The sequence below is a fragment of the Trichomycterus rosablanca genome, chromosome 6, assembly GCF_030014385.1.
Source record: "Trichomycterus rosablanca isolate fTriRos1 chromosome 6, fTriRos1.hap1, whole genome shotgun sequence".
Classification (NCBI taxonomy): domain Eukaryota; kingdom Metazoa; phylum Chordata; class Actinopteri; order Siluriformes; family Trichomycteridae; genus Trichomycterus; species Trichomycterus rosablanca.
In genome coordinates this window covers 25,095,010-25,115,613 of record NC_085993.1, presented here as the reverse complement: position 1 = coordinate 25,115,613, position 20,604 = coordinate 25,095,010, and the positions used below count along the sequence as shown (strand labels likewise).

The 20,604-nt window shown below is 37.6% G+C and overlaps 1 protein-coding gene across 1 annotated transcript; it reads left to right on the top strand.

Annotated features, from left to right (window-relative positions):
* The first annotated feature begins 2,000 nt into the window (after positions 1-2,000).
* stx16 (syntaxin 16) lies at positions 2,001-20,005 on the top strand. The gene is made up of 9 exons (XM_062997581.1): positions 2,001-2,417; positions 5,325-5,336; positions 5,455-5,562; positions 11,968-12,108; positions 12,440-12,602; positions 12,822-12,904; positions 13,019-13,162; positions 16,483-16,563; positions 19,199-20,005. Exons 1-9 carry the CDS (start codon positions 2,286-2,288, stop codon positions 19,298-19,300), a joined length of 966 nt encoding a protein of 321 aa, XP_062853651.1. The 5' UTR covers positions 2,001-2,285; the 3' UTR covers positions 19,301-20,005.
* Positions 20,006-20,604: the final 599 nt, after the last annotated feature.

Below are 20,604 nucleotides of genomic sequence, written 5' to 3'. Positions count from 1 at the left end.
AACAAATACCTGTATGTGCTCCTGACATCATCTAGACATGCTTCTGATGAAGTTTTGCTACCTGCAGATTCACAGCTATGTTAAGAATGTATTTTCAGAGTTTTCTCACTTTCCTTTTAAAACGCTTTTAGATTACATTTTTGCTATTGCAGCATCGACCCATTCAATAATACATCAATTTGCTCTTTTTAATAAACTCTCTAATGTGAATAAGTGTGCAAGGAAAAGGTAATATGCCTTTAACACATAAAAGGATAACACATGAATGAAACACAAAAAACAGAGGTATCAACATTAGTTAAGGACAAAAATCAGAAAAATTTTATTTGAACAAAACAGAACGATTCACAAACAACACATATGGTTTGATTTGTTCACAAACACAGATGATACTAGCACACTAGGTTTTTCCACATATTTTCACAATAAGGAGTTATTCACATTTTTATGTTTTCATTTTGGTCGGTAGTGCGCTACCCTGTGGGAAAACTGCTGTGAGCAAGCAGCGTGCACCCTGGGAAGACCAAAATAATGTCAGTTCACATTCATTATAGCACTGGCTCGCAACACAACCCCCATCCATAAGGGCCAACTGCCCTGGTGGCCCCTTTAACATCTTAACAGGAGGTATTATGCAGAAAAACAACAACCTGACAATGCATAAAAACAATAAAACTAGTTACTCAACATAAACAGAACTAATTAAACACAACCATTCCACACTCAAACATCACAGCAACAACTTAACTTACAGAGATGAGAGAATAGGTAACAAGCCTTTAAGCGAGGATATCAAAACACAAAAAAAGGTGTATTGACATAATGTAAGCACACAAAAAAACCGAAAAGGGTATTTGAACAAAACTGAATGATTCACAAAACAACGCATATGGTTTGACACTGTTTGACATTTTTATCTCTGGATAAACCAAGATGGCGTCTGTTTACATCTGCAGCACAGCAAGTCGGTCGGCTCTTAAAATAGCTACAAAGCCACAAACGTCTCTAAATTGTATCAATTGATGGTTCACATTTCCCCTTCTTCACAATCTATTAGGCAGCACTGGTAAACTAGTTTGCAGTTAAATCTTAAAGATATAGAGTGAGATGATATTCTTTACTGGATTCATTTATCTTCAATATCTGCATGACATAGTTTAATTCAATTAAAATTAGTGTACAGTGTATATTGGACAAAAACTAAACTAGCCAAAATGTGTTAGCTAAAATGATTATATTTACATATGTGTGCAGGGAGTGCGAGCTTGGTGCGTGGCTTGGGAAAGATGGGAATTTGTGGTTTGTTAATATGTGAAACAGTATGTTCTTCTTTCACTAAAATTGCTCTTTAATCTTAATTAACAATAAACAGAACATTAAAAGCACATTTACACATGTAGTACAACTGTATGCAAAGTGAGATGCAGCCACAATGCTGATGAAAGGGAGTAGGAAAGCAGAATTTCAACTGCTTTTAACAAAATTATACTTTACAATAAACTGAAACTGTAAAGAGTACTAGTGTAGACAACCATGTAAAGCTAGTAAAACTCTTTTCTTTAAAAATAAAAAATTCTCAAACAGTGACCAGGAAAATTAAACTTACATTGCCAATATGTGGGTTTTATCTACTCACTCACACATGAAACAAATACACAGTAAAATCTAGTAAAAAAAAAAATAAAAAACACAGTAAATGCACAGTAAAACCAACAAAAGTAAAGTTATCCCTTTTCTGGACATTAATATTACAGTAATTGTCCTGTACTTATATAAACATGCTGACATTTTTTAACACCTGACATTTTATAACATTTTATAACAACGATCTTTCTGCATTAAACGTGTACTACCATAATCAATCCGACATTTAATGCATATGTGATCGGGACTTGGACAACTGCTATGAAATAGGGATTGTCATGCACATATCTATGTACTTTTCATTTACAACAGGATACATGACTTTTATTTTGACAAAAACAAACCAATATTAATCCGGATGTTTAAGTAAACAGGCTCATTTTACTTTGCAAACTAGGAGATCTTAATCACTGAACGTATTATATAATGTAGTTTATATTTTTATTATTATTGGAGAGAGGCAAGTTGAACAATTCAAGGTGGTGTGGGCTGTCTGCGTCGGATTTCAGTCGGCCTATACTAGCAACCTAGCCTACCATTAGAAGCTGACTACCCACGACTAAATACAGAAAAGCAAGTGGAGCAGGTCCACCATAATTTGATCGTTTAATTTACTCTTACTTCGTGTATAGGAAGTATTAATGGCAACCAGACGCCTGACCGATGCCTTCTTATTATTGCGGAACAATGCCATACAAAACCGGCAGATACTGGCTGAGCAAGTGAGTACATATGAGCCCCGTCGTACCCTGAATACACGTAGCAATGCTGCGGTGAGTCTCACATTAAATGTCTGATACGATTTTGTTTGGTTAATGTGTGTGACAGCTAACTTGCTGTTTTAATACTGCTTAATTAAATGCTAGCTAGCATTTTTTATTGACATAAAACACGTTTGTTTTTAATCGTATGGTTTGTGGTCAGTTTGTTTGGATAAATATGGTACAGTGACTTGACTTTTGGGATTACCACGATTTTGGCCTGTCAGAATTCATAATCAGTTTTCTTGCTCCACCCTAAATGCTGTTGTAAAGCTAATGATTGTGGCTTTGTAAACCAGGGACGCGTGCATAGTAAATTTAGTTTAATTTTAAACATTCGTTTGGCATTCCAGTCTTAGTTTACAGTTTCCTAGACAAGTAAAGATGGTCAACACACTGTAAAACATTAATAACACTTGTTTTTGTCAAACCTAAGATGAAGTTTATTTATTTAAAGGAGAAAACGAAACGCCGGTGCGCCGTTATAATAGGCAGGGGGGCGTTCCCCTGCGTGCGTCATCGGCTGTGGGAGTCTGGCGTCACATGATGCCCTGCGGTCGATGCCATTTTAAGAGTTAAAACGGAGCAATGGTTGGAATAGTGGGAGAACGTCATGTAAATAGTTATATTCCAGAGGCCTAAGCGCATAGAGCACAGTTTTATTAATAAATTTAAATGTCAAATTGTACTAGTACTGAGGTTGTAGACTTGATCAATATGTTGGAAAATAAAATGCTCTGATCAGTAGGGGCTTTTAGTGGTGCAGCTGGCAAAAGATAATGTATGGTATTTAATCCACATTTTATACAAGTCACAACAACTAATCCTGTCTTTAAAAAATGAAAAAGTTTTTATCAGAATTGAGTGGGAGAAGTTTGGTATAACATATAACATGTAAACAGACTTTAATAGGTAAGTGAAATAACTGAAAAATGAAAAAATCTGTAGGTACAAAATATTTCTGAGAAAAAATTATTATCTATAGTGAATGAAATGGTTAGTAGAATGGAAAGTTCAGAGTGTGAATGCCATCTATTAATAATGGAAGCTGATAATGAAGTAGAAAATCAAACAGTAGAAATCAAGCACTTCTCCCGTAAGCCCATGAGCGTGTATCTGTCGGCTGATGAAGGAAAACTTTGCAGGAGCTTAAAAACTTAAAACTAACTGCGAATGGCCAAATGGGATTTGGGAGTGATGGATTGCACAATGTACATAACTTATACTCAGCGTGTTTTTTTTACTATATCTAACTTTTATTTCTTAATTTGATTTTATTTTATTATTATCTTTGTACTTTGTTACATCATGTGTGGACAGCAAAATAAGAATTTCATTGTACAGGGAAACACGTTTCCTACTGTACATATGACAATAAAGCTTTGAATGAATCTTGAAATGGATGCTTGATTTACTTAGGAAGTATATTGGGGGTCACTTTCTCCCAGAGAGGTTGTAAAAGAAGTTGAGATATCACTTGAGATAAAATAACAGAGTTGTTCCAAGCTGTGACATTTATGACATTTAGTCCTTGTGGAGTCATAAATGGGGAATGCAACATAGACTTAGGATGCTTGTGAGTGTGGAGGAGGAAGCTTAAGATTCTCTTTTGGGGTCGTAAAATCCTGAGATTGAACAGACCCTAGGAATGAGGTTTTTTTAAAATGTGTTAGGGCTTTAGGATGAAATACAGATGAAGAGAGTATTTTGAAGAATAATTCATGGTAAATTCCTTTACCAGTGTTCCGCTACATAAACTACATATCCAATCTATTACCTGTGTTTAAAAATGTAATGTTAAAAATAATAATGTTAAAAGTTTTGCAAAGAATATATCTGTGTCACCATTGATTCCTATCAAAACACAGGTAAATTATTTGGGTTTAAACGTTCAGAATTCTTTGTATGCCACAGTTGCCAAAGTAATTATGAGAAGATATACAAGGAAGTGCAGTGTGACTCTGTTAGTTGGGCTAATATACCAACTTCTTACAGACCAGAATTGCATTCCTCATATTAACTTTGTCAGTATGATTATTCTGTTACCACTACCATTACTACCAACTACTTTGTACATATATTTGGAATGGTAAACACCCTAAAATATGGTTGACCTCTTTGCAGTGTCTCAAACCGAAAAAGGGAATATCCCTACTACACTTGAAACTTTACCACCAGTCTTTTCAGATGCATGTGTTAACAACATGATTGAACCCTTGATCAGCTGCCTCTTGAAGGAATTTGGAGGAAGGACTTATTCATCCAGTTATACAGTAACAGTAAATGTTCACCCTTTACAGACAATAGGCAACAGATGGTATTAACACTCTCAGACATGTTTATAATTCAAAAGGGTTATGTAGTTTTCAAGACCTTTGTCTTCTATTTCATCTCCCCGGCACATCAATTTTATTTTATCTGAGATTGTGAGCTGTTCTTTGAGCATATTCCTTAGGGATCAGGACTGAAAAAACAGATACTAACTGTACTGTGGTTACTACTAAGGTTAGCTGCTGGAAATATTCTTAACCTGGGCTTATTATACAAAATCAATGGAAAATGATTTCGTAAATTAAGCTAAATGTGTTAATTAGAAGGTGACATGGAGAAATATTTAAGACATCAATAAATCCTAGTCACTGATGGGTCACCATACTGTGGCAGATGTTGGCTTTTGTACCTTTCACTGCCAACAGTCTGGATGGTTGTTTTCATTTTTGGCAAACAGAACTTTGTTAGTTTTTCCTGAAAACAAGCTGAACCATATGTATATATAATTTTTTTTTTTTTTTTTTTTTTTTTTTTTTTTTTTTTTTTTTTTTATATAACTTGTCTCCTTGGACTAATATGTTCCCACATGTATTGTCTTTTTTTTCTCTTATTTGATGGGACTTCACTGGGCTTTGTCAATCACATAAGGAGTTTGATGAGGTATTGTTTATTATTATTATTTTTTTAATATTAAATATATTAGTAAAATAATTTCCAAGATTAGTCTTAATGATATTGTTATTTTTTGCTTTTAATTTCTGCTTTTTTATTCTAATAGCTGGCAGATGATCGAATGGCTCTGGTGTCTGGAATTAGTATGGATCCAGAAGCCACCATTTTTGTGTCTAAAAGGCTCTCGCCCAAGTGGATAGAAGGTGTGGATGAGGTAAGTCCACAATCAATCAATCTTTACACTTTTTTTTTTTTTAGCAAATTATATATTTTCATTTGTGTAAATTCTGTAAAGTGTAATATAATGATGATCTTTATTACAATATTACTGTGGAAGATCCTACACAAATGACTAATATGTATTTGTCGAAGTTTGATATATATTTTGCCAATTAATTTGCAACAATTCCTATGAAAAAAATTGTAATGTATTTAATTAAACACTGTTTGTGAATTGCTTTCTTATCTCAGTCAGTAAATGTCCAAAGTCTCAGAGCCTGTGGGTATAAAAGCTACATGTTCATATTGTCATGGTCATAACCCCCCTTCCCCAAATAATTTTCTTTAGCAAATAATGAGATCCATTTTCAATTAATAATGTACTGTAATTGAAACATTTTAATTATTATTGTACAAACCCAATTTCTGGAAAACTTTGGACAGTTTGTAAAATGCAGTTAAATATCTGGGGCTAGTCTGCTACAGAGGGCACAAGACAGAAGGCATTGGAGAAAGCTGACCCATTTGTGCAGCCAACCAATGACTGCATACCGATGGGACATGTGACAATCCGTGATTTTTTTCATCTTATTAAACATTTATTTAACTGACAAAAGTACAGTGAATTACTTTTAATGTTTTGGCTGATTAACTTAATTTTGTAGATATAAACAAAATTGAATTTGATGTCTGATGTAATCAAAAAAGTTGGGACAGGGTCACAATAAAAGGAAAGGTTTATTAAATATACAAGCTACACCAATAAGCAGGTACAGTGGATATAAAAATAATACACACCCCTGTTAAATGACAGGTATTTAAAAAAAATCAGACGTATAAATTTGTATTTGATTTTCCAGACATTTAGTTGAGTCTTAAAGCAAAAGCCATGGTCCACAAAGTGCTTAAAAAGTAACAAAGTGATCTAATTGTTAAAAGAATCAGTCAGGACAAGTGTACAAAATTTTCCAAGGCATTACATATACCAAGAAGAAGAAGAAGAACCTTTATTGTCATTATACTTGCATACAACGAAATTTAGTTAGACACTCTCCGAAAGATAAAAAGAAGAAGCAAAGTATTTACATAAGCATATGGATATTTAAAAAGAGGCAAACATATTTACATAAGCATATGGATATTTACACAATAACCAGTACAATCTAAAGTATGGATTTCAAGATAAATAATAAAATTAATTATGGGTGAATATGAATATGTAAGGTGACTGTGCTGTGTGGAGATACCAGTTCAGTTTCAGAAATGATTTATGTTGAGTGAGAGAATGGTTGTATGAAGATGTGCAAATACGCAATGTTCAAGTTCACAGTCTATGAGGTGTTGGGAGGGGTGATGGAGGCCACAGCTCTTGGAAAAAAGCTGTTTCTCAGTCTGTTAGTGTGTGCACGAATAGCTCTGTACCGCCTCCCAGATGGTAACAGGGAGAACAGATAGTTCCCAGGGTGTGTTGCATCCTTACTGATGCTGTTGGCCTTGTTTTGTAAACGGCTGTTGTAAACACTGTCCAAGTTGGGGAGTTCGGTCCCGATGATACGTTCCGCCGCTCTGACCACCCGATGTAGGTCCTTCCTCTCTGAGGCTGTGCAGCTGGAGTACCACACAGTCATGCAGTTGGATAGGACGCTCTCGATGGTGCTGCGGTAGAAGTTCACCAGGAGTTTTTGAGGAAGCTGAGCTTGTTTTAGCTTTCTCAGGAAATAGAGTCTTTGATGTGCTCTCATGTTCAGGTGCGAGGTGTTCTGTGTCCATGTTAGATTGTTGGATATGTGGACCCCAAGGAATTTCACACTCTCCACACGTTCCACTACTTCTCCAGAAATGTGAAGGGGGTGATGTTCTGACCTCTTTGACCACGATGATCTCCTTTGTCTTGGAGGTGTTAAGTACTAGGTCATTGACTTTGCACCATTCACCCAGACATTTCACCTCGTCCCTGTAGGCACATTCATCACCATCTGTAATTAGGCCAACAATTGTGGTGTCGTCAGCAAATTTAATTATCGTGTTGGAGGTGTGGATTGGGGTGCAGTTGTGCGTGAACAGGGTGAAGAGCATGGGGCTCAGCACGCAGCCCCTGCGGGGTACCGGTGTTCAGGATCAGAGTGGAGGAGGTGTGACGTCCTATCCTGACACGTTGTTGTCTGTCTGTGAGGAAGTCCAAAACCCAGGAGCAGATGGAGCTGTCCAGACCCAAGCACCCCAATTTCTTGACCAGTTTGTGAGGAATTACGGTGTTGAACGCAGAGCTAAAGTCCACAAATAACATCCTCACGTACGTGTTAGACTGTTCCAGATGTGACAGTGTGGTGTGAAGTGCCATGGAGACAGCATCTTCAGTGGATCTGTTTGTTCTATATGCAAACTGATGTTGATCCAAATCCGGGGGTATGATGTCTCTGATATGTGAAAGAACCAATCTCTCAAAGCACTTCATGACTACCGGTGTTAGTGCCACTGGTCGATAGTCATTAAGGCATTTCACTACAGACTTTTTGGGTACTGGTATGACTGTGGAGGTTTTAAAGCACGTCGGGACGGCAGCTTGTTTTAGCGAGAGGTTAAATATGTTTGTAAAAACCTCAGCTAGTTGGTTGGCACAGACCTTTAGTGTCCTTCCAGAAACCCCATCTGGGCCCGCTGCTTTGCTCTCTGCAGGGTGGTTCTCACCTGATGACACTTTAGAACCAGTGTCTGCTCCTCAACAGGTGGTGTGATGTGAGAGGCAAGTCCGCTGTTTTGCTGATCAAAGCGAGCGAAGAACTGATTTAACACATCAGGTAGACTGGTGTCATTACTGTCCTGCAGGGTGTTGGTCTTGTAGTCCGTCAGTGTTTTAATTCCATTCCACATGCTGCGGGGGTTGTTGTTCTCGAAGTGCTCCTCAATACGCTGTTTGTATCTGCGTTTGGCCTCCTTAATGCCTTTTTTGAGGTTCCTTCGAGCTATTGAATAAGCATGTTTGTCTCCAGTCCTGAATGCTGTGTCACGTCTTTTAATCAAAGTCTGTACGTTCCTGTTTAACCATGGCTTCTGATTAGGAAACGCTTTTATTGTTTTTGTTGTGAGAGCATTCTCAGTGCAAAAGTTTATGTATCCCATGACTGATGATGCATATTCCTCCAAATCTGCCCCCTGTGCAAACAAATCCCAATCTGTGTTGTCAAAACAGTCCTGCAGTATTGAGGTTGTATCCTCACTCCACACCTGTACAGTTTTGATTGTTGGTCGTGTCCTGCAGATCAAAGGTTTGTACACTGGGGTCAGGTTCAAGGTGATGTGGTCCGAAAGTCTGAGGTGTGCAGATGCTTTGGCTTTGTATGCATGTGGATTCAGCCAGGTTTCTGTAATGATCATCACACAGTTGTTTTTATCGTGTGAGGTAATCCAGAGCCTGATCTCGTCCATCTTGTTGACAAGAGACCTGGAGTTGGTCAGAAGGAGACTCGGAACGGCTGGTCTGTAGGGGTTAGCCTGTAGCCTAGCGCGTAGCCCGGCTCGCTTCCCCCGTTTCTGCTTTCTGTCCCTACGCCGCCTTCGTCGCTTTGCCGGGAGGATAGCTCCATGGGGCTCAGGTGAGCGAAGTATCTCCGGTGGAATGTTTTTTGAATTAAAAGTATACTCCTTGTACTGTTCACTGATGCAGATAAGTTGTGCTCGAGTGTATGAGCAGCTCACTGCTACTGTTACATGTACTGACAAACATAAAACAAGAAAAAAAACCGAAAAAACTACAAAGGAAGGGAGAGCATCGAGCCGCTGCGTCTGCACGCGCTGCCATCAGAGCAATACCAACAAGTGAATAGAATCATACATTTGGCTTCATGTCTTCATATTTGTGGGCTCCTGGGTAGGGTGACGAGATACATCCAAGGCTACATTTTGCAAAAACCTACATCAGGTCTGCCAAAAGCGTGTGAGAAAATGTGTAATGGTTCAATCACAAGGTTGAACTTTTTTTAGCGATAATTCAAAAGGTAGGTTTGGCACAAGCTGAGATGAAGAGAAATTTCACCTTTCAGCACAACAAAAAAGCATACCTCCACATCAACAAATGAATGGCTTCCCCAGAAGAACATTGAAGTTTTGAAATGGCCCAGACCTGAATCCAATTGAAAATTTCTGTAATGACCTGAAGTGGCTGTGCACATTAAAAGCTCTTTTGCAAAGAATTATTGGCAGCAATTGCCAAGTCAAGATGAGCAGTGATTTTAGACTCCTACCCAAAAACACTGAATGCTGTCATAAAATGGTCAAAGGGTAAAAAAGTATTAGTTTTAGGTTGTGCATATTTTTGCAACCATATTATTGTAATTCACAATAAATCCACCTACCTAATATTGTGTAAAACAGCTCTGGCCCATCAAGGTAAAGACTCCACAAGACCTCCGAAGGTGTCCTATGGTATCTAGCTCCAAGACATTACCAGCAGACATCCCCACACATTTTTTGAGGTCAAGTTAACACTTTGACTTGTTTGTCATGTTCCACAGGTCATTCCTGCACATTTTTATAGTGTGGAAGTTTATATTATCTTGCTGAAAGAGGCCACTGCCATTATGAAATAATGTGTAGGCAGGTGGTCTGTACAAAAGTAATACTTAAATAAATGCTAGGACCCAAAGTTCCCCCAGTAGAACATTGCCCAGAGCAATACCCTGCCCTCGTCTGGCTTGCCTTCTTCCCATAGAGCATCCTGGTACCATTTCTTCTCCAGAAAGCTATTCACTTCCACGCCTGTCCACGTGATATAAAAGAAAACATTATAAATTAGACCAGGTCAACTTTTTTCATTCTTCATTGTCCAATTTTGACGTTCTATGGTAGACAGGGCAGTCTGGCCGGTGCGTTGTCTTTTCAACAGTGGGTCACTAATTGCCATTTTGACTTTGGCATTTCAGCACCTTTTCCCTGGCCCTTTGTCTGTACTACCTGTCCAGAGACCTTTTGTTTCTGGCTGACCTTTTTTTTTTTTTTTTTTTTTTGCAGAATTTAAGCTGGTATAAGGAATTGCACATGATTTTCTTTTTTGGATCCTGCCAAACAAAAACACCAGTCCTAAAGTTGGCCTCTGTCTTTGAGCCATTTAGAGGTGGACTTGCTGTTTTGCCTCTAATCGTTTTTTGGTGCATACCCAAACACAGACTAATGACTGGTCTTTTTTTTGTTTTTTTAGTAGTAAGCAGAATTTATGGTTGTCAATTATTGCAAGTCAACCACATTCTGGCTGTTCAATTAAAAAAAACAATATCTCAGAAAACTTGAGGTGTTTTTGACATATGCCAGTTGTCATATGCCTTTTACTCAGCAGTGTTTTCCATTGTTGTGGTAATTGAGGGTTGTTGTTGTAAATGTGTATACAAACGCAGCTTTATTCTTTGCCTAGATGCAACTTTTGTTACTTGCGTCCTTTAGACAATGACATGTAGAATGTACTGTAATTACTGTAGTGTATGTTTTAAAAATATATAAGCCAGTGTATTTGTAAATGTGAATAAAATTAAGATGATTTAAAAATTTAATTAGTTAAGCATGTTATTTTAGCCATTTTGTAGAGCTTTAGTCCCTGGTGAAGTTAGTGTATTTATGCATTAACACAATTTTTGTGTTAGTGCTTGTGAAAATATCACTGTTTGGTGATGGTTTAGATCTTTATTGTTACTTTTCATACAGACAGGTGCAGACAGATGTATTTCTGTCAACAAATATAGGGACTGTGCTAAAACAGAAAGAAAATAAGACAGGCACACAGAATAATACAAAGGAAATTACACCCCTTAAAAAAAAAACAGTAAAACTGTCTCAAAACTGAAGGACAGAAGTATTTTGTATCCTCAAAATTGTAATTGTGCACTTAATAAAACAGAAACTTTAGTTTTGATTTTTTTATTAAAACCATTATTTTAAATTAAAATTAAATTATTAAAATAAAAAATGTAAAAATAATAAGTGACTCACAGAATTTAGTTAAAACAGTCAGTGCTTGCTTGGCATACATGATGCTTTATATTTTTTGTTTGTAATTTGCTTCTGATTTTTGACAATCACATTTTTTCTCAAAACTGGAGGAGTAACAATAACTGGAAGAGAGCATGAAGATGTAAAAGTTTCTTCACCAAACATCAACTGCAAAAATCATTACTTGCAAAAACAAACCACATTTTTCTATGTTGCATTCATGCATTCCTTTGTTTAAATCCTACACCAGCAGCCTGTATTTGTCCTCATGTCTAACTTAAATGCACCCCACAATGTCACCCAATTAGCCACATGTCAGCAATTTGCCAGTAAATTATGCTTATGTTTGCATTAAAAAGTCTGTATGCCTGTTTATGCTGGCTGTTGTAATAATGTCTCACTACCGGCTTTGTTCTGTCCTTAGATTCAGTATGAGATGACACGTATACAGCAGAAAATTAAGGACCTGGCAAATTTACACGACAAACATATGAACCGTCCAACGCTGGATGATAGCAGTGAAGAGGAGCATGCCATAGAAATCAGTACACAGGAAATCACACAGGTTATACCATGCATACATAACATCTCAGCTGGTAACTGAAAATAAAGGAAATCAGTGCAGTGCATTAACCTTATCAGTTATCAAGTATTTATGATGAATTAATCCTTACACAAAACTGATGCATTATTTAAATGTTTTCAAAATGTCTTGAACTTTATACCTGATTATTCCTTTACAAACGTGAATGTTTAACTCACAGTTAGCTGTACTTAGCTGAGAGATAAAATTAATATTGCATTTTATTGTCAGCTTAATAAGTATTTTATTAAGTAGATAGTAAATAAGTCTGATATTAAGTCATTTGACATCTATAATGTGTTTGTGTGTATAGATGTTTCATCGGAGTCAGCGGGCAGTATTGGGGCTACAGTCCCGCTCTGGTCACTGTACAGAACAGGAGGAAAAGCTGCTTAGAAACGTTGTTTCCTCATTGGCTCAAAAGCTTCAGGAGCTTTCAACCAACTTTAGATATGTACAGTCCAGTTACCTTAAACGTAAGAGCACACAACCATCTGTCTCCAGTACTCCATTAGTCACACTTTTTTACAATACACACAGTCTACTACAGATATAGATTTTTACATGCTGTTATGTGACAGTTTCAGAGAAGGTCACTTATTTTGAGACTACAATTAACATTACACTACATTAAGTCTACCTCAAAATGCTATTCTTTTAGTCACTTCCAATCCTCTATTTTCAATGTACCTCAGGCATGAAGAATCGTGAAGAACGGTCCAAGCACTTTTTTGGTCCTTTAATGGATGAGGATGAAGGCATAGCACTATATGACACAGTAAGTTGAATGAGCAAATACATGTCTAATATAACTAGATATATCTAACTTAACAAAATATATTATTAATATATAATAATATTAATAATAAATAACTTTTTGGGGGCTTTTTAGGGCTTTACAGAGGACCAGCTTGCTTTGGTGGATCGTAACACAGTGATGGTGGAAGAGAGGGAGCGAGAAATCCGGCAAATTGTACAGTCCATCTCCGATCTTAATGAAATTTTTCAGGACCTTGCAGGCATGGTGGTAGAACAGGTCAGTTTCTTTCTGAAACACTTTGTGCATTAAAAAGCATAATGGTGTGATTACAAGCATGTGATGTTGAAAGTTAATTGTAGTCATGATTTAGAATAAAAGCAGTATTCATGAAAAGGTCTTTGAGTCTTTGAGGAGCATAGATGGCAGACTGTACCGCATTAGAAATAGTTATTCATCAATAGCTGATATAATCAAATCAATGTTTATTTGTTTATTTGTCACACCCATAGTCATACACAGTACTCAACTTCATTGTCCATGCGGTATACGGAAAAGAACTCGGCCTGGCTGTATGGCGATGTTTGGTATCGCTGGGTTCAGCCATGTCTCAGTGAAGCAGAGAAGGTTGCTGTCCCGAATGTCTCTCTTGAACTTGATTCTGGCTCGGAGGTCATCAAGCTTGTTTTCTATAGACTGGACATTGGCTAACAGGATGCTAGGCAGGGGAGCTTGGTGTGCTCTAGCCCTCAGCTTGTTCCTGACACCAGCTTGTCACCATCTGTGCTTCCAGTTTTCTTGTCATTCATTGCCCTTGTCAACTAGTCAATTTCCAACAGAAATAAGAATGGTGACAGGATACACTACTGACATACAACAGCATTGATGGGAAGAAGTCAGTGGTGCCCTTTTCCTTTTTCACAAAACAGCTAGACTTTTTCAAGTTCTATCAACATACCACAAGTCACAATGTATGCTGTCAGATGCTTTCCGGAAGTCAATAAAGTTGATAAGCAGCAGTTGTTGGAATTCTATTGATTGTTGAGTGGTGTTGCACAATGTAATGGCTTGACACAAATGTGCACATCTGAAGCCAGTTTGCTCTTAATGGAGTTTCTTGTCAACTGTATCTCTCTATCGGTGTAATATAACAGTACAAAAGACCTTACTAGGACAGACATAATCAATTTCATTTTTTGCAACTACATAAGGTTATCTATGGATAGGCGGCGGATATAAAATAAATCTTTACACCCTGTTACAATGCCATATTTTTGTTGTGTAAAAAATATGACCAAGATGTATAATTTTACAGCTTAGAATAATGTAGTTTATAAATATGCAAACCCTCAAATTAATACTTTGTTGAAGTACCTTTTGATTTTATGATTTTAAAAGTCTTTTGGGTAAGAGTCTATCAGCATGGCACATCTTGACTTGGCAGTCTTTGGCCACTCAAAATTGCGAGGGCATCTCCTGTGCACAACCCCTCTTCAGGTCACCTCATAGATTTTCAACTGGATTTAGGTCTGGGCTCTGGGTGGACTGTTTATGGGTATAATTGATCTATGGTTTGAGTTTCAGGTTGCATTTCACCAGTTGAACCCATGTGGCTATACTTCACACATAGTGCTGGACAATAATTCGATATCCATATATATCGCGATAGAAAATGTTTCAATAACTGTGATATGATTTTTAAACAAATTCGAACGATATATATTACGTCAGCTTTGCCGGTGTTACTTTTTTGCGGAAGCATTTTTGCACGCAGGTGTTCCCACAGGGACGCAATTCAACAGCACACCTTAAGTAGTTCTTCATCAAAACAGTGCAGTAATACACTCAACATAAATGTCCACCACCAACACAATTACAGAAGAAGTACTAGTACTGAGTACTAATGATACTTAGTAGTTATACTAAGTTATAATACTTATTAGTTGTGGCGCGCTAAGAGTAAAGGCACCAACGGGCTCTGCGTGTTCCACTGTTGCCAGATTGGGCGGTTTTCCTCTAAATTGGGCTTCTTCTTTTTTTCCGAAAAACAATTTAATGGAATTTAAATAACACTTCTATTTAACAGAAAATATTCAGTTTTAAGAAGCCCCAGCATTGTAGAAGGATATTAAAAGTAAAGTCAATTTTCAATGCTGATTTGGCTTAATAGTGCTGGTCAGAATGTGTCATATTCTTGAAAGAAAATTAAAATTTGTTTTCCATGCATTTACACTAGCATGTTCTGGGGTTCAAATGAGTCATCAGTACACACAAGTTTGAAGTCAAATGATTAAGTATTGCAAAGGAATATCTTTGAAATTCTTCCTCATAATGTTAAGGTTATAGGCTATATTTTAGTTTTTCACAGGGAAAATGAGGGAAAAAAAATAAAAAGCTTATTATTCTAGGCTTGATGTAATTCTACATTACATTCACTGCCTGTATAGGTAAACAAGTGAGTGACCAAAACATTACTAGATCAACAGCCACTTGCCACATACAAAAAATAAGGTATCAGACAGTTTCTGTGCCACCCCTGTGTGAGCAATGGTCTCAGTCTGGCCACCGATATAGAAATTGTCTGGCTCCGCCACTGTACACAGTTGAAAAAGAAGCAGACGAAATAGCTGATAAGAGAGGAAGGACTAATTCAGTGGTGTATTCAGCTTTTTTTCAGTATTATTCATATCGATATCGGAATTATATCGTATCGACCGAAAATAGGAGTTATATCGTGATATAAATTTTAGCCATATCGTCCAGCCCTATTCACACATTAGCGGTACAGTTTCTCATGCAGTGCTGTCTGAGCAATCAAAGGTCACACACATTTAACAGTGGTTTTGGCCTCTGGTTGTCCATAGCCAAAACATAAAAAGTTTCTACATAATTAGTTGTTTGTGCATTTGTCAGTTAACTAAAGGTTCAAAAAGATTAATATTATATAATGTGTATATATGTATATGTGATGATGTAAGGATACCTTACACATCACCAAGTCTGGTTGTAATGAATGAGGAAAGGGGCTAACCCAGTTAATATTGTAAATAGTATAAATAAATAAATACTTACCTGTCGTGGTGGGGATGGTCCGGGTATCAGGGATGATACGTGACGTTGCCGGGTAGAAGGTGCCTGAAGAGAGAGAAAGCATAGAGTAAATTGTAAATTAAGCTAGCTGAATTATTAGGAATTGTATGTGTTGAGAATGTTCCCTCCAGTTTCAGCTGTAGCTGGATTGGCTGCCAGGTCCTAGAGGGGAGGGACCTTTTTGATTAAACAGGAGGAAGTAAGGGGGGAGGGAAAAATAATGGCGGGAGGCCTAAAATGAATAACCCGAGTAACTGCCTGGAGTTACTATGTGAACCAGCTGTGGTTCTTGTTCTTTTAAATGAATAACGCGTTTGTAAATATCCCTGGTGTGTGTAAACAAATAAAGTTGAAGGTGTTGGAACTGGGACTCTTGAGCTTTTGTCCTCCTTGGGTCTCCTATGCTTGGCTCAACCTACTACAGTTCATGTTACAAAATATATATATATATATATATTTACACTAAATATTACGAGTAAATAGGCAATTTTTCTGTGTACTTGCAACAGGGTACAGTTCTTGACAGAATTGACTTCAACGTGGAACAAGCCTGTGTAAAAACAGAGGATGGACTTAAACAATTACAGAAGGTAAAGCAATTTTTTCAGTTAACATATTTTAGGGTTATCATCAAACAACATTTTAGAGTATATGATAAAATTGCATAAACTACTTTTTTTCTCATAAATTTCAGTTGTTAAGGTCAGGTGGTACCAAGTTTAAATATTACAGAGCATATTGTTTGTTAAAGTTTCTGAATGCTAGGATACTAGGAAAAAACACAATATAATAATACAATAAATAATACAATAAAAGCCTTTTTAGCTAGTGACTTAATGTCACCATAGCTGTTGGCTGTATGTGGTCTTGCAGAAGAAAATGTGATTTAATTTCTTTTTCTCAGTTGGCCATGTTTGAGTAAGGGAACTTGTACTATCTGGTTTAGGCACTGCCACAAGCAGCAAAGAAATGCAGAAAGAGTAGCATGGTCCTAAGTACAGTGTATCACAAAAGTGAGTACACCCCTCACATTTCTGCAGATATTTAAGTATATCTTTTCATGGGACAACACTGACAAAATGACACTTTGACACAATGAAAAGTAGTCTGTGTGCAGCTTATATAACAGTGTAAATTTATTCTTCCCTCAAAATAACTCAATATACAGCCATTAATGTCTAAACCACCGGCAACAAAAGTGAGTACACCCCTAAGAGACTACACCCCTAAATGTCCAAATTGAGCACTGCTTGTCATTTTCCCTCCAAAATGTCATGTGATTTGTTAGTGTTACTAGGTCTCAGGTGTGCATAGGGAGCAGGTGTGTTCAATTTAGTAGTACAGCTCTCACACTCTCTCATACTGGTCACTGAAAGTTCCAACATGGCACCTCATGGCAAAGAACTCTCTGAGGATCTTAAAAGACGAATTGTTGCGCTACATGAAGATGGCCAAGGCTACAAGAAGATTGCCAACACCCTGAAACTGAGCTGCAGCACAGTGGCCAAGATCATCCAGTGTTTTAAAAGAGCAGGGTCCACTCAGAACAGACCTCGCGTTGGTCGTCCAAAGAAGCTGAGTGCACGTGCTCAGCGTCACATCCAACTGCTGTCTTTGAAAGATAGGCGCAGGAGTGCTGTCAGCATTGCTGCAGAGATTAAAAAGGTGGGCGGTCAGCCTGTCAGTGCTCAGACCATACGCCGCACACTACATCAAATTGGTCTGCATGGCTGTCACCCCAGAAGGAAGCCTCTTCTGAAGTCTCTACACAAGAAAGCCCGCAAACAGTTTGCTGAAGACATGTCAACAAAGGACATGGATTACTGGAACCATGTCCTATGGTCTGATGAGACCAAGATTAATTTGTTTGGTTCAGATGGTCTCAAGCATGTGTGGCGGCAATCAGGTGAGGAGTACAAAAATAAGTGTGTCATGCCTACAGTCAAGCATGGTGGTGGGAATGCCATGGTCTGGGGCTGCATGAGTGCAGCAGGTGTTGGGGAGTTACATTTCATTGAGGGACACATGAACTCCAATATGTACTGTGAAATACTGAAGCAGAGCATGATCCCCTCCCTCCGGAAACTGGGTAGCAGGGCAGTGTTCCAGCATGATAATGACCCCAAACACACCTCTAAGACGACCACTGCTTTATTGAAGAGGCTGAGGGTAAAGGTGATGGACTGGCCAAGCATGTCTCCAGACCTAAACCCAACAGAACATCTTTGGGGCATCCTCAAGCGGAAGGTGGAGGAGCGCAAAGTCTCGAATATCCGCCAGCTCCGTGATGTCGTCATGGAGGAGTGGAAAAGCATTCCAGTGGCAACCTGTGAAGCTCTGGTAAACTCCATGCCCAGGAGAGTTAAGGCAGTTCTGGGAAATAATGGTGGCCACACAAAATATTGACACTTCAGGAACTTTCACTAAGGGGTGTACTCACTTTTGTTGCCGGTGGTTTAGACATTAATGGCTGTATATTGAGTTATTTTGAGGGAAGAATAAATTTACGCTGTTATATAAGCTGCACACAGACTACTTTTCATTGTGTCAAAGTGTCATTTTGTCAGTGTTGTCCCATGAAAAGATATACTTAAATATCTGCAGAAATGTGAGGGGTGTACTCACTTTTGTGATACACTGTACATTCTAAGGCTCTTAACACCTTTTGTAAAAGGCAGATGTAAAAAGGTGACCAGCAGATTCTATGTGTCTGAGATGATGTTTTCCTTCAGCTAGTGAGGTTGTTGTGCAGTTGGCAGCAGTAACCAGTGTGCACAGGGGATTTAAATATATCTGACATGGAACAGTGCAAAAGTGAGAGAAAAAAGATCTTAACATATCACCCTAGATGTCTATACCTAGTTGTATAAAAGTAAGACTGCTGGTAAATGAATGTGCTGCAGGAAATAGCTGGATGCGGTATGCAACAGTTAAAAATAAAGGGCCAGAGATAGCTCAGTGGTTAAGGTACTGGACTAGTAAACAGAAGGTTGCCGGTTCAAGCCCCGCGACCACTAGGTCGCCACTGTTGGGTCCCTGAGCAAGGCCCTTAACCCTCAATTGCTCATTGTGTAAGTTGCTTTGGATAAAAGCGTCTGCTAAATGCTGAAAATGTAAATAAATGTCTTTGAGCATAACATTTGTGACAAGTGTAATCACTCCTTGTGTGTTCGCATAATTTGACACAGTTGTTATACAAATAATGTATATTTTCTGTCTCATCAGGCTGAACAGTACCAGAAGAAAAATCGGAAGATGCTGGTGATTTTAATCTTGTTCGTTGTAGTCATAATTCTAATATTAATTTTGTTTGTGACCAAGTTTTAATGCAAATTATTTATGTAAACAGAATAATCTTTCAGACATCAGTTCTCAAATCAATCTATTAAAAAACATCAAAACAATGCCAGTAATTGCCTTCCTGTGCAGTAACTGAAGTCTCTTATAAATTGAGTGACATAAGAAGTATAAAATGTTTTTACCTTTGTTTTGCAGGTTTGGAGGCTAGTCTTGTCTTTGGGCTTTAATGAAATAGTTTCCTTAAATCTTGTTGTTTTCTTGATCAAGGATTGCATAAAAGAAATTGCACTTTCTTTATCACTGTTGATACTACTCTGGAAAATCTGATATAAACTTAACAATAGCTTAAAGACAATGTTGTAAATTTTTCACTTTCACTGACTAAACTAAACATAAAAGGGAACGCTCAAGATATTTGTGAAAGTTAAGAATTTAAGCCCCAAACAAATTCTGGCCCTCTCTTTTTTGCTTACATCAAAGCTAAACCCCAAACACACATGCTGCTGTGTGTTTTTATTTGAAGGCTTCTTGCCTTGTTTCACAACCCTATATTTTTTTATTAGCCAGTATGATGCATGTCTTTATTTTTATTTATAGCTAAGATATAGAACTAATTATATTAGAACTGATTAAAAGAAATTAAATTCAAGGCTTTTGCTGTTAATAAATGCTGTCAGTGCTAATTCCTTAATTGTGAGGCCTTCATACTGAATAAAATAAATGTACTTTAAACTGATGTTTAAACTGTGGGCTCCATGTGACACTAGCGTTTTTATCAAATGGTTACAATGGCTGCAACAGTGGCATTACATATACATATACACTTAGATGTAGGAAATATGTAGTAAAAGGAAGATGAGTTGGCTGAACTTCCATGTGTCACAAGCCACAGACGGCATTTACTGAGGTTATAATTTCATTTATGTTTCTTAATTTAACAATGCTTTGTTAAATCACTTTACTAAAGCTCTTTTCACACATACTCAGGGAATTATCTGCAATTTACTGGGTAGGCAATAAAAAACTGCACATTTATTTGGGTGTAGAAACTTTGTTTTAAAGCACCATAGAGTTGAATGCAGAGTACACTGGATGTGTTTAGATGCACACTAATAATCTTATTACAGTCAGGTTCTGACTGGTTTTCTACCCAGCAATCGACTTGCTATCGAATTTCTACATCAGCAAGTGTGGCTGGAGACGCGATTCCCCACAAATAGTAAAAACTACATATCGTGAATAGGTAAATACTGACACACACACACATTTTGTGTGTATTCATACAATATGATATTCTAAATGCAAGGCCATCAACACAAACTGTATGTGTC

Bases quoted from the DNA above. Each gene is read 5' to 3' on its own strand.
- stx16 (XM_062997581.1), top strand. From the start codon at position 2,286: ATGGCAACCAGACGCCTGACCGATGCCTTCTTATTATTGCGGAACAAT. The intron at 12,109-12,439 runs GTTATACCATGC...TTGTGTGTATAG, and splicing joins GTACACAGGAAATCACACAG to ATGTTTCATCGGAGTCAGCG. The intron at 12,603-12,821 runs GTAAGAGCACAC...AATGTACCTCAG, and splicing joins ACAGTCCAGTTACCTTAAAC to GCATGAAGAATCGTGAAGAA.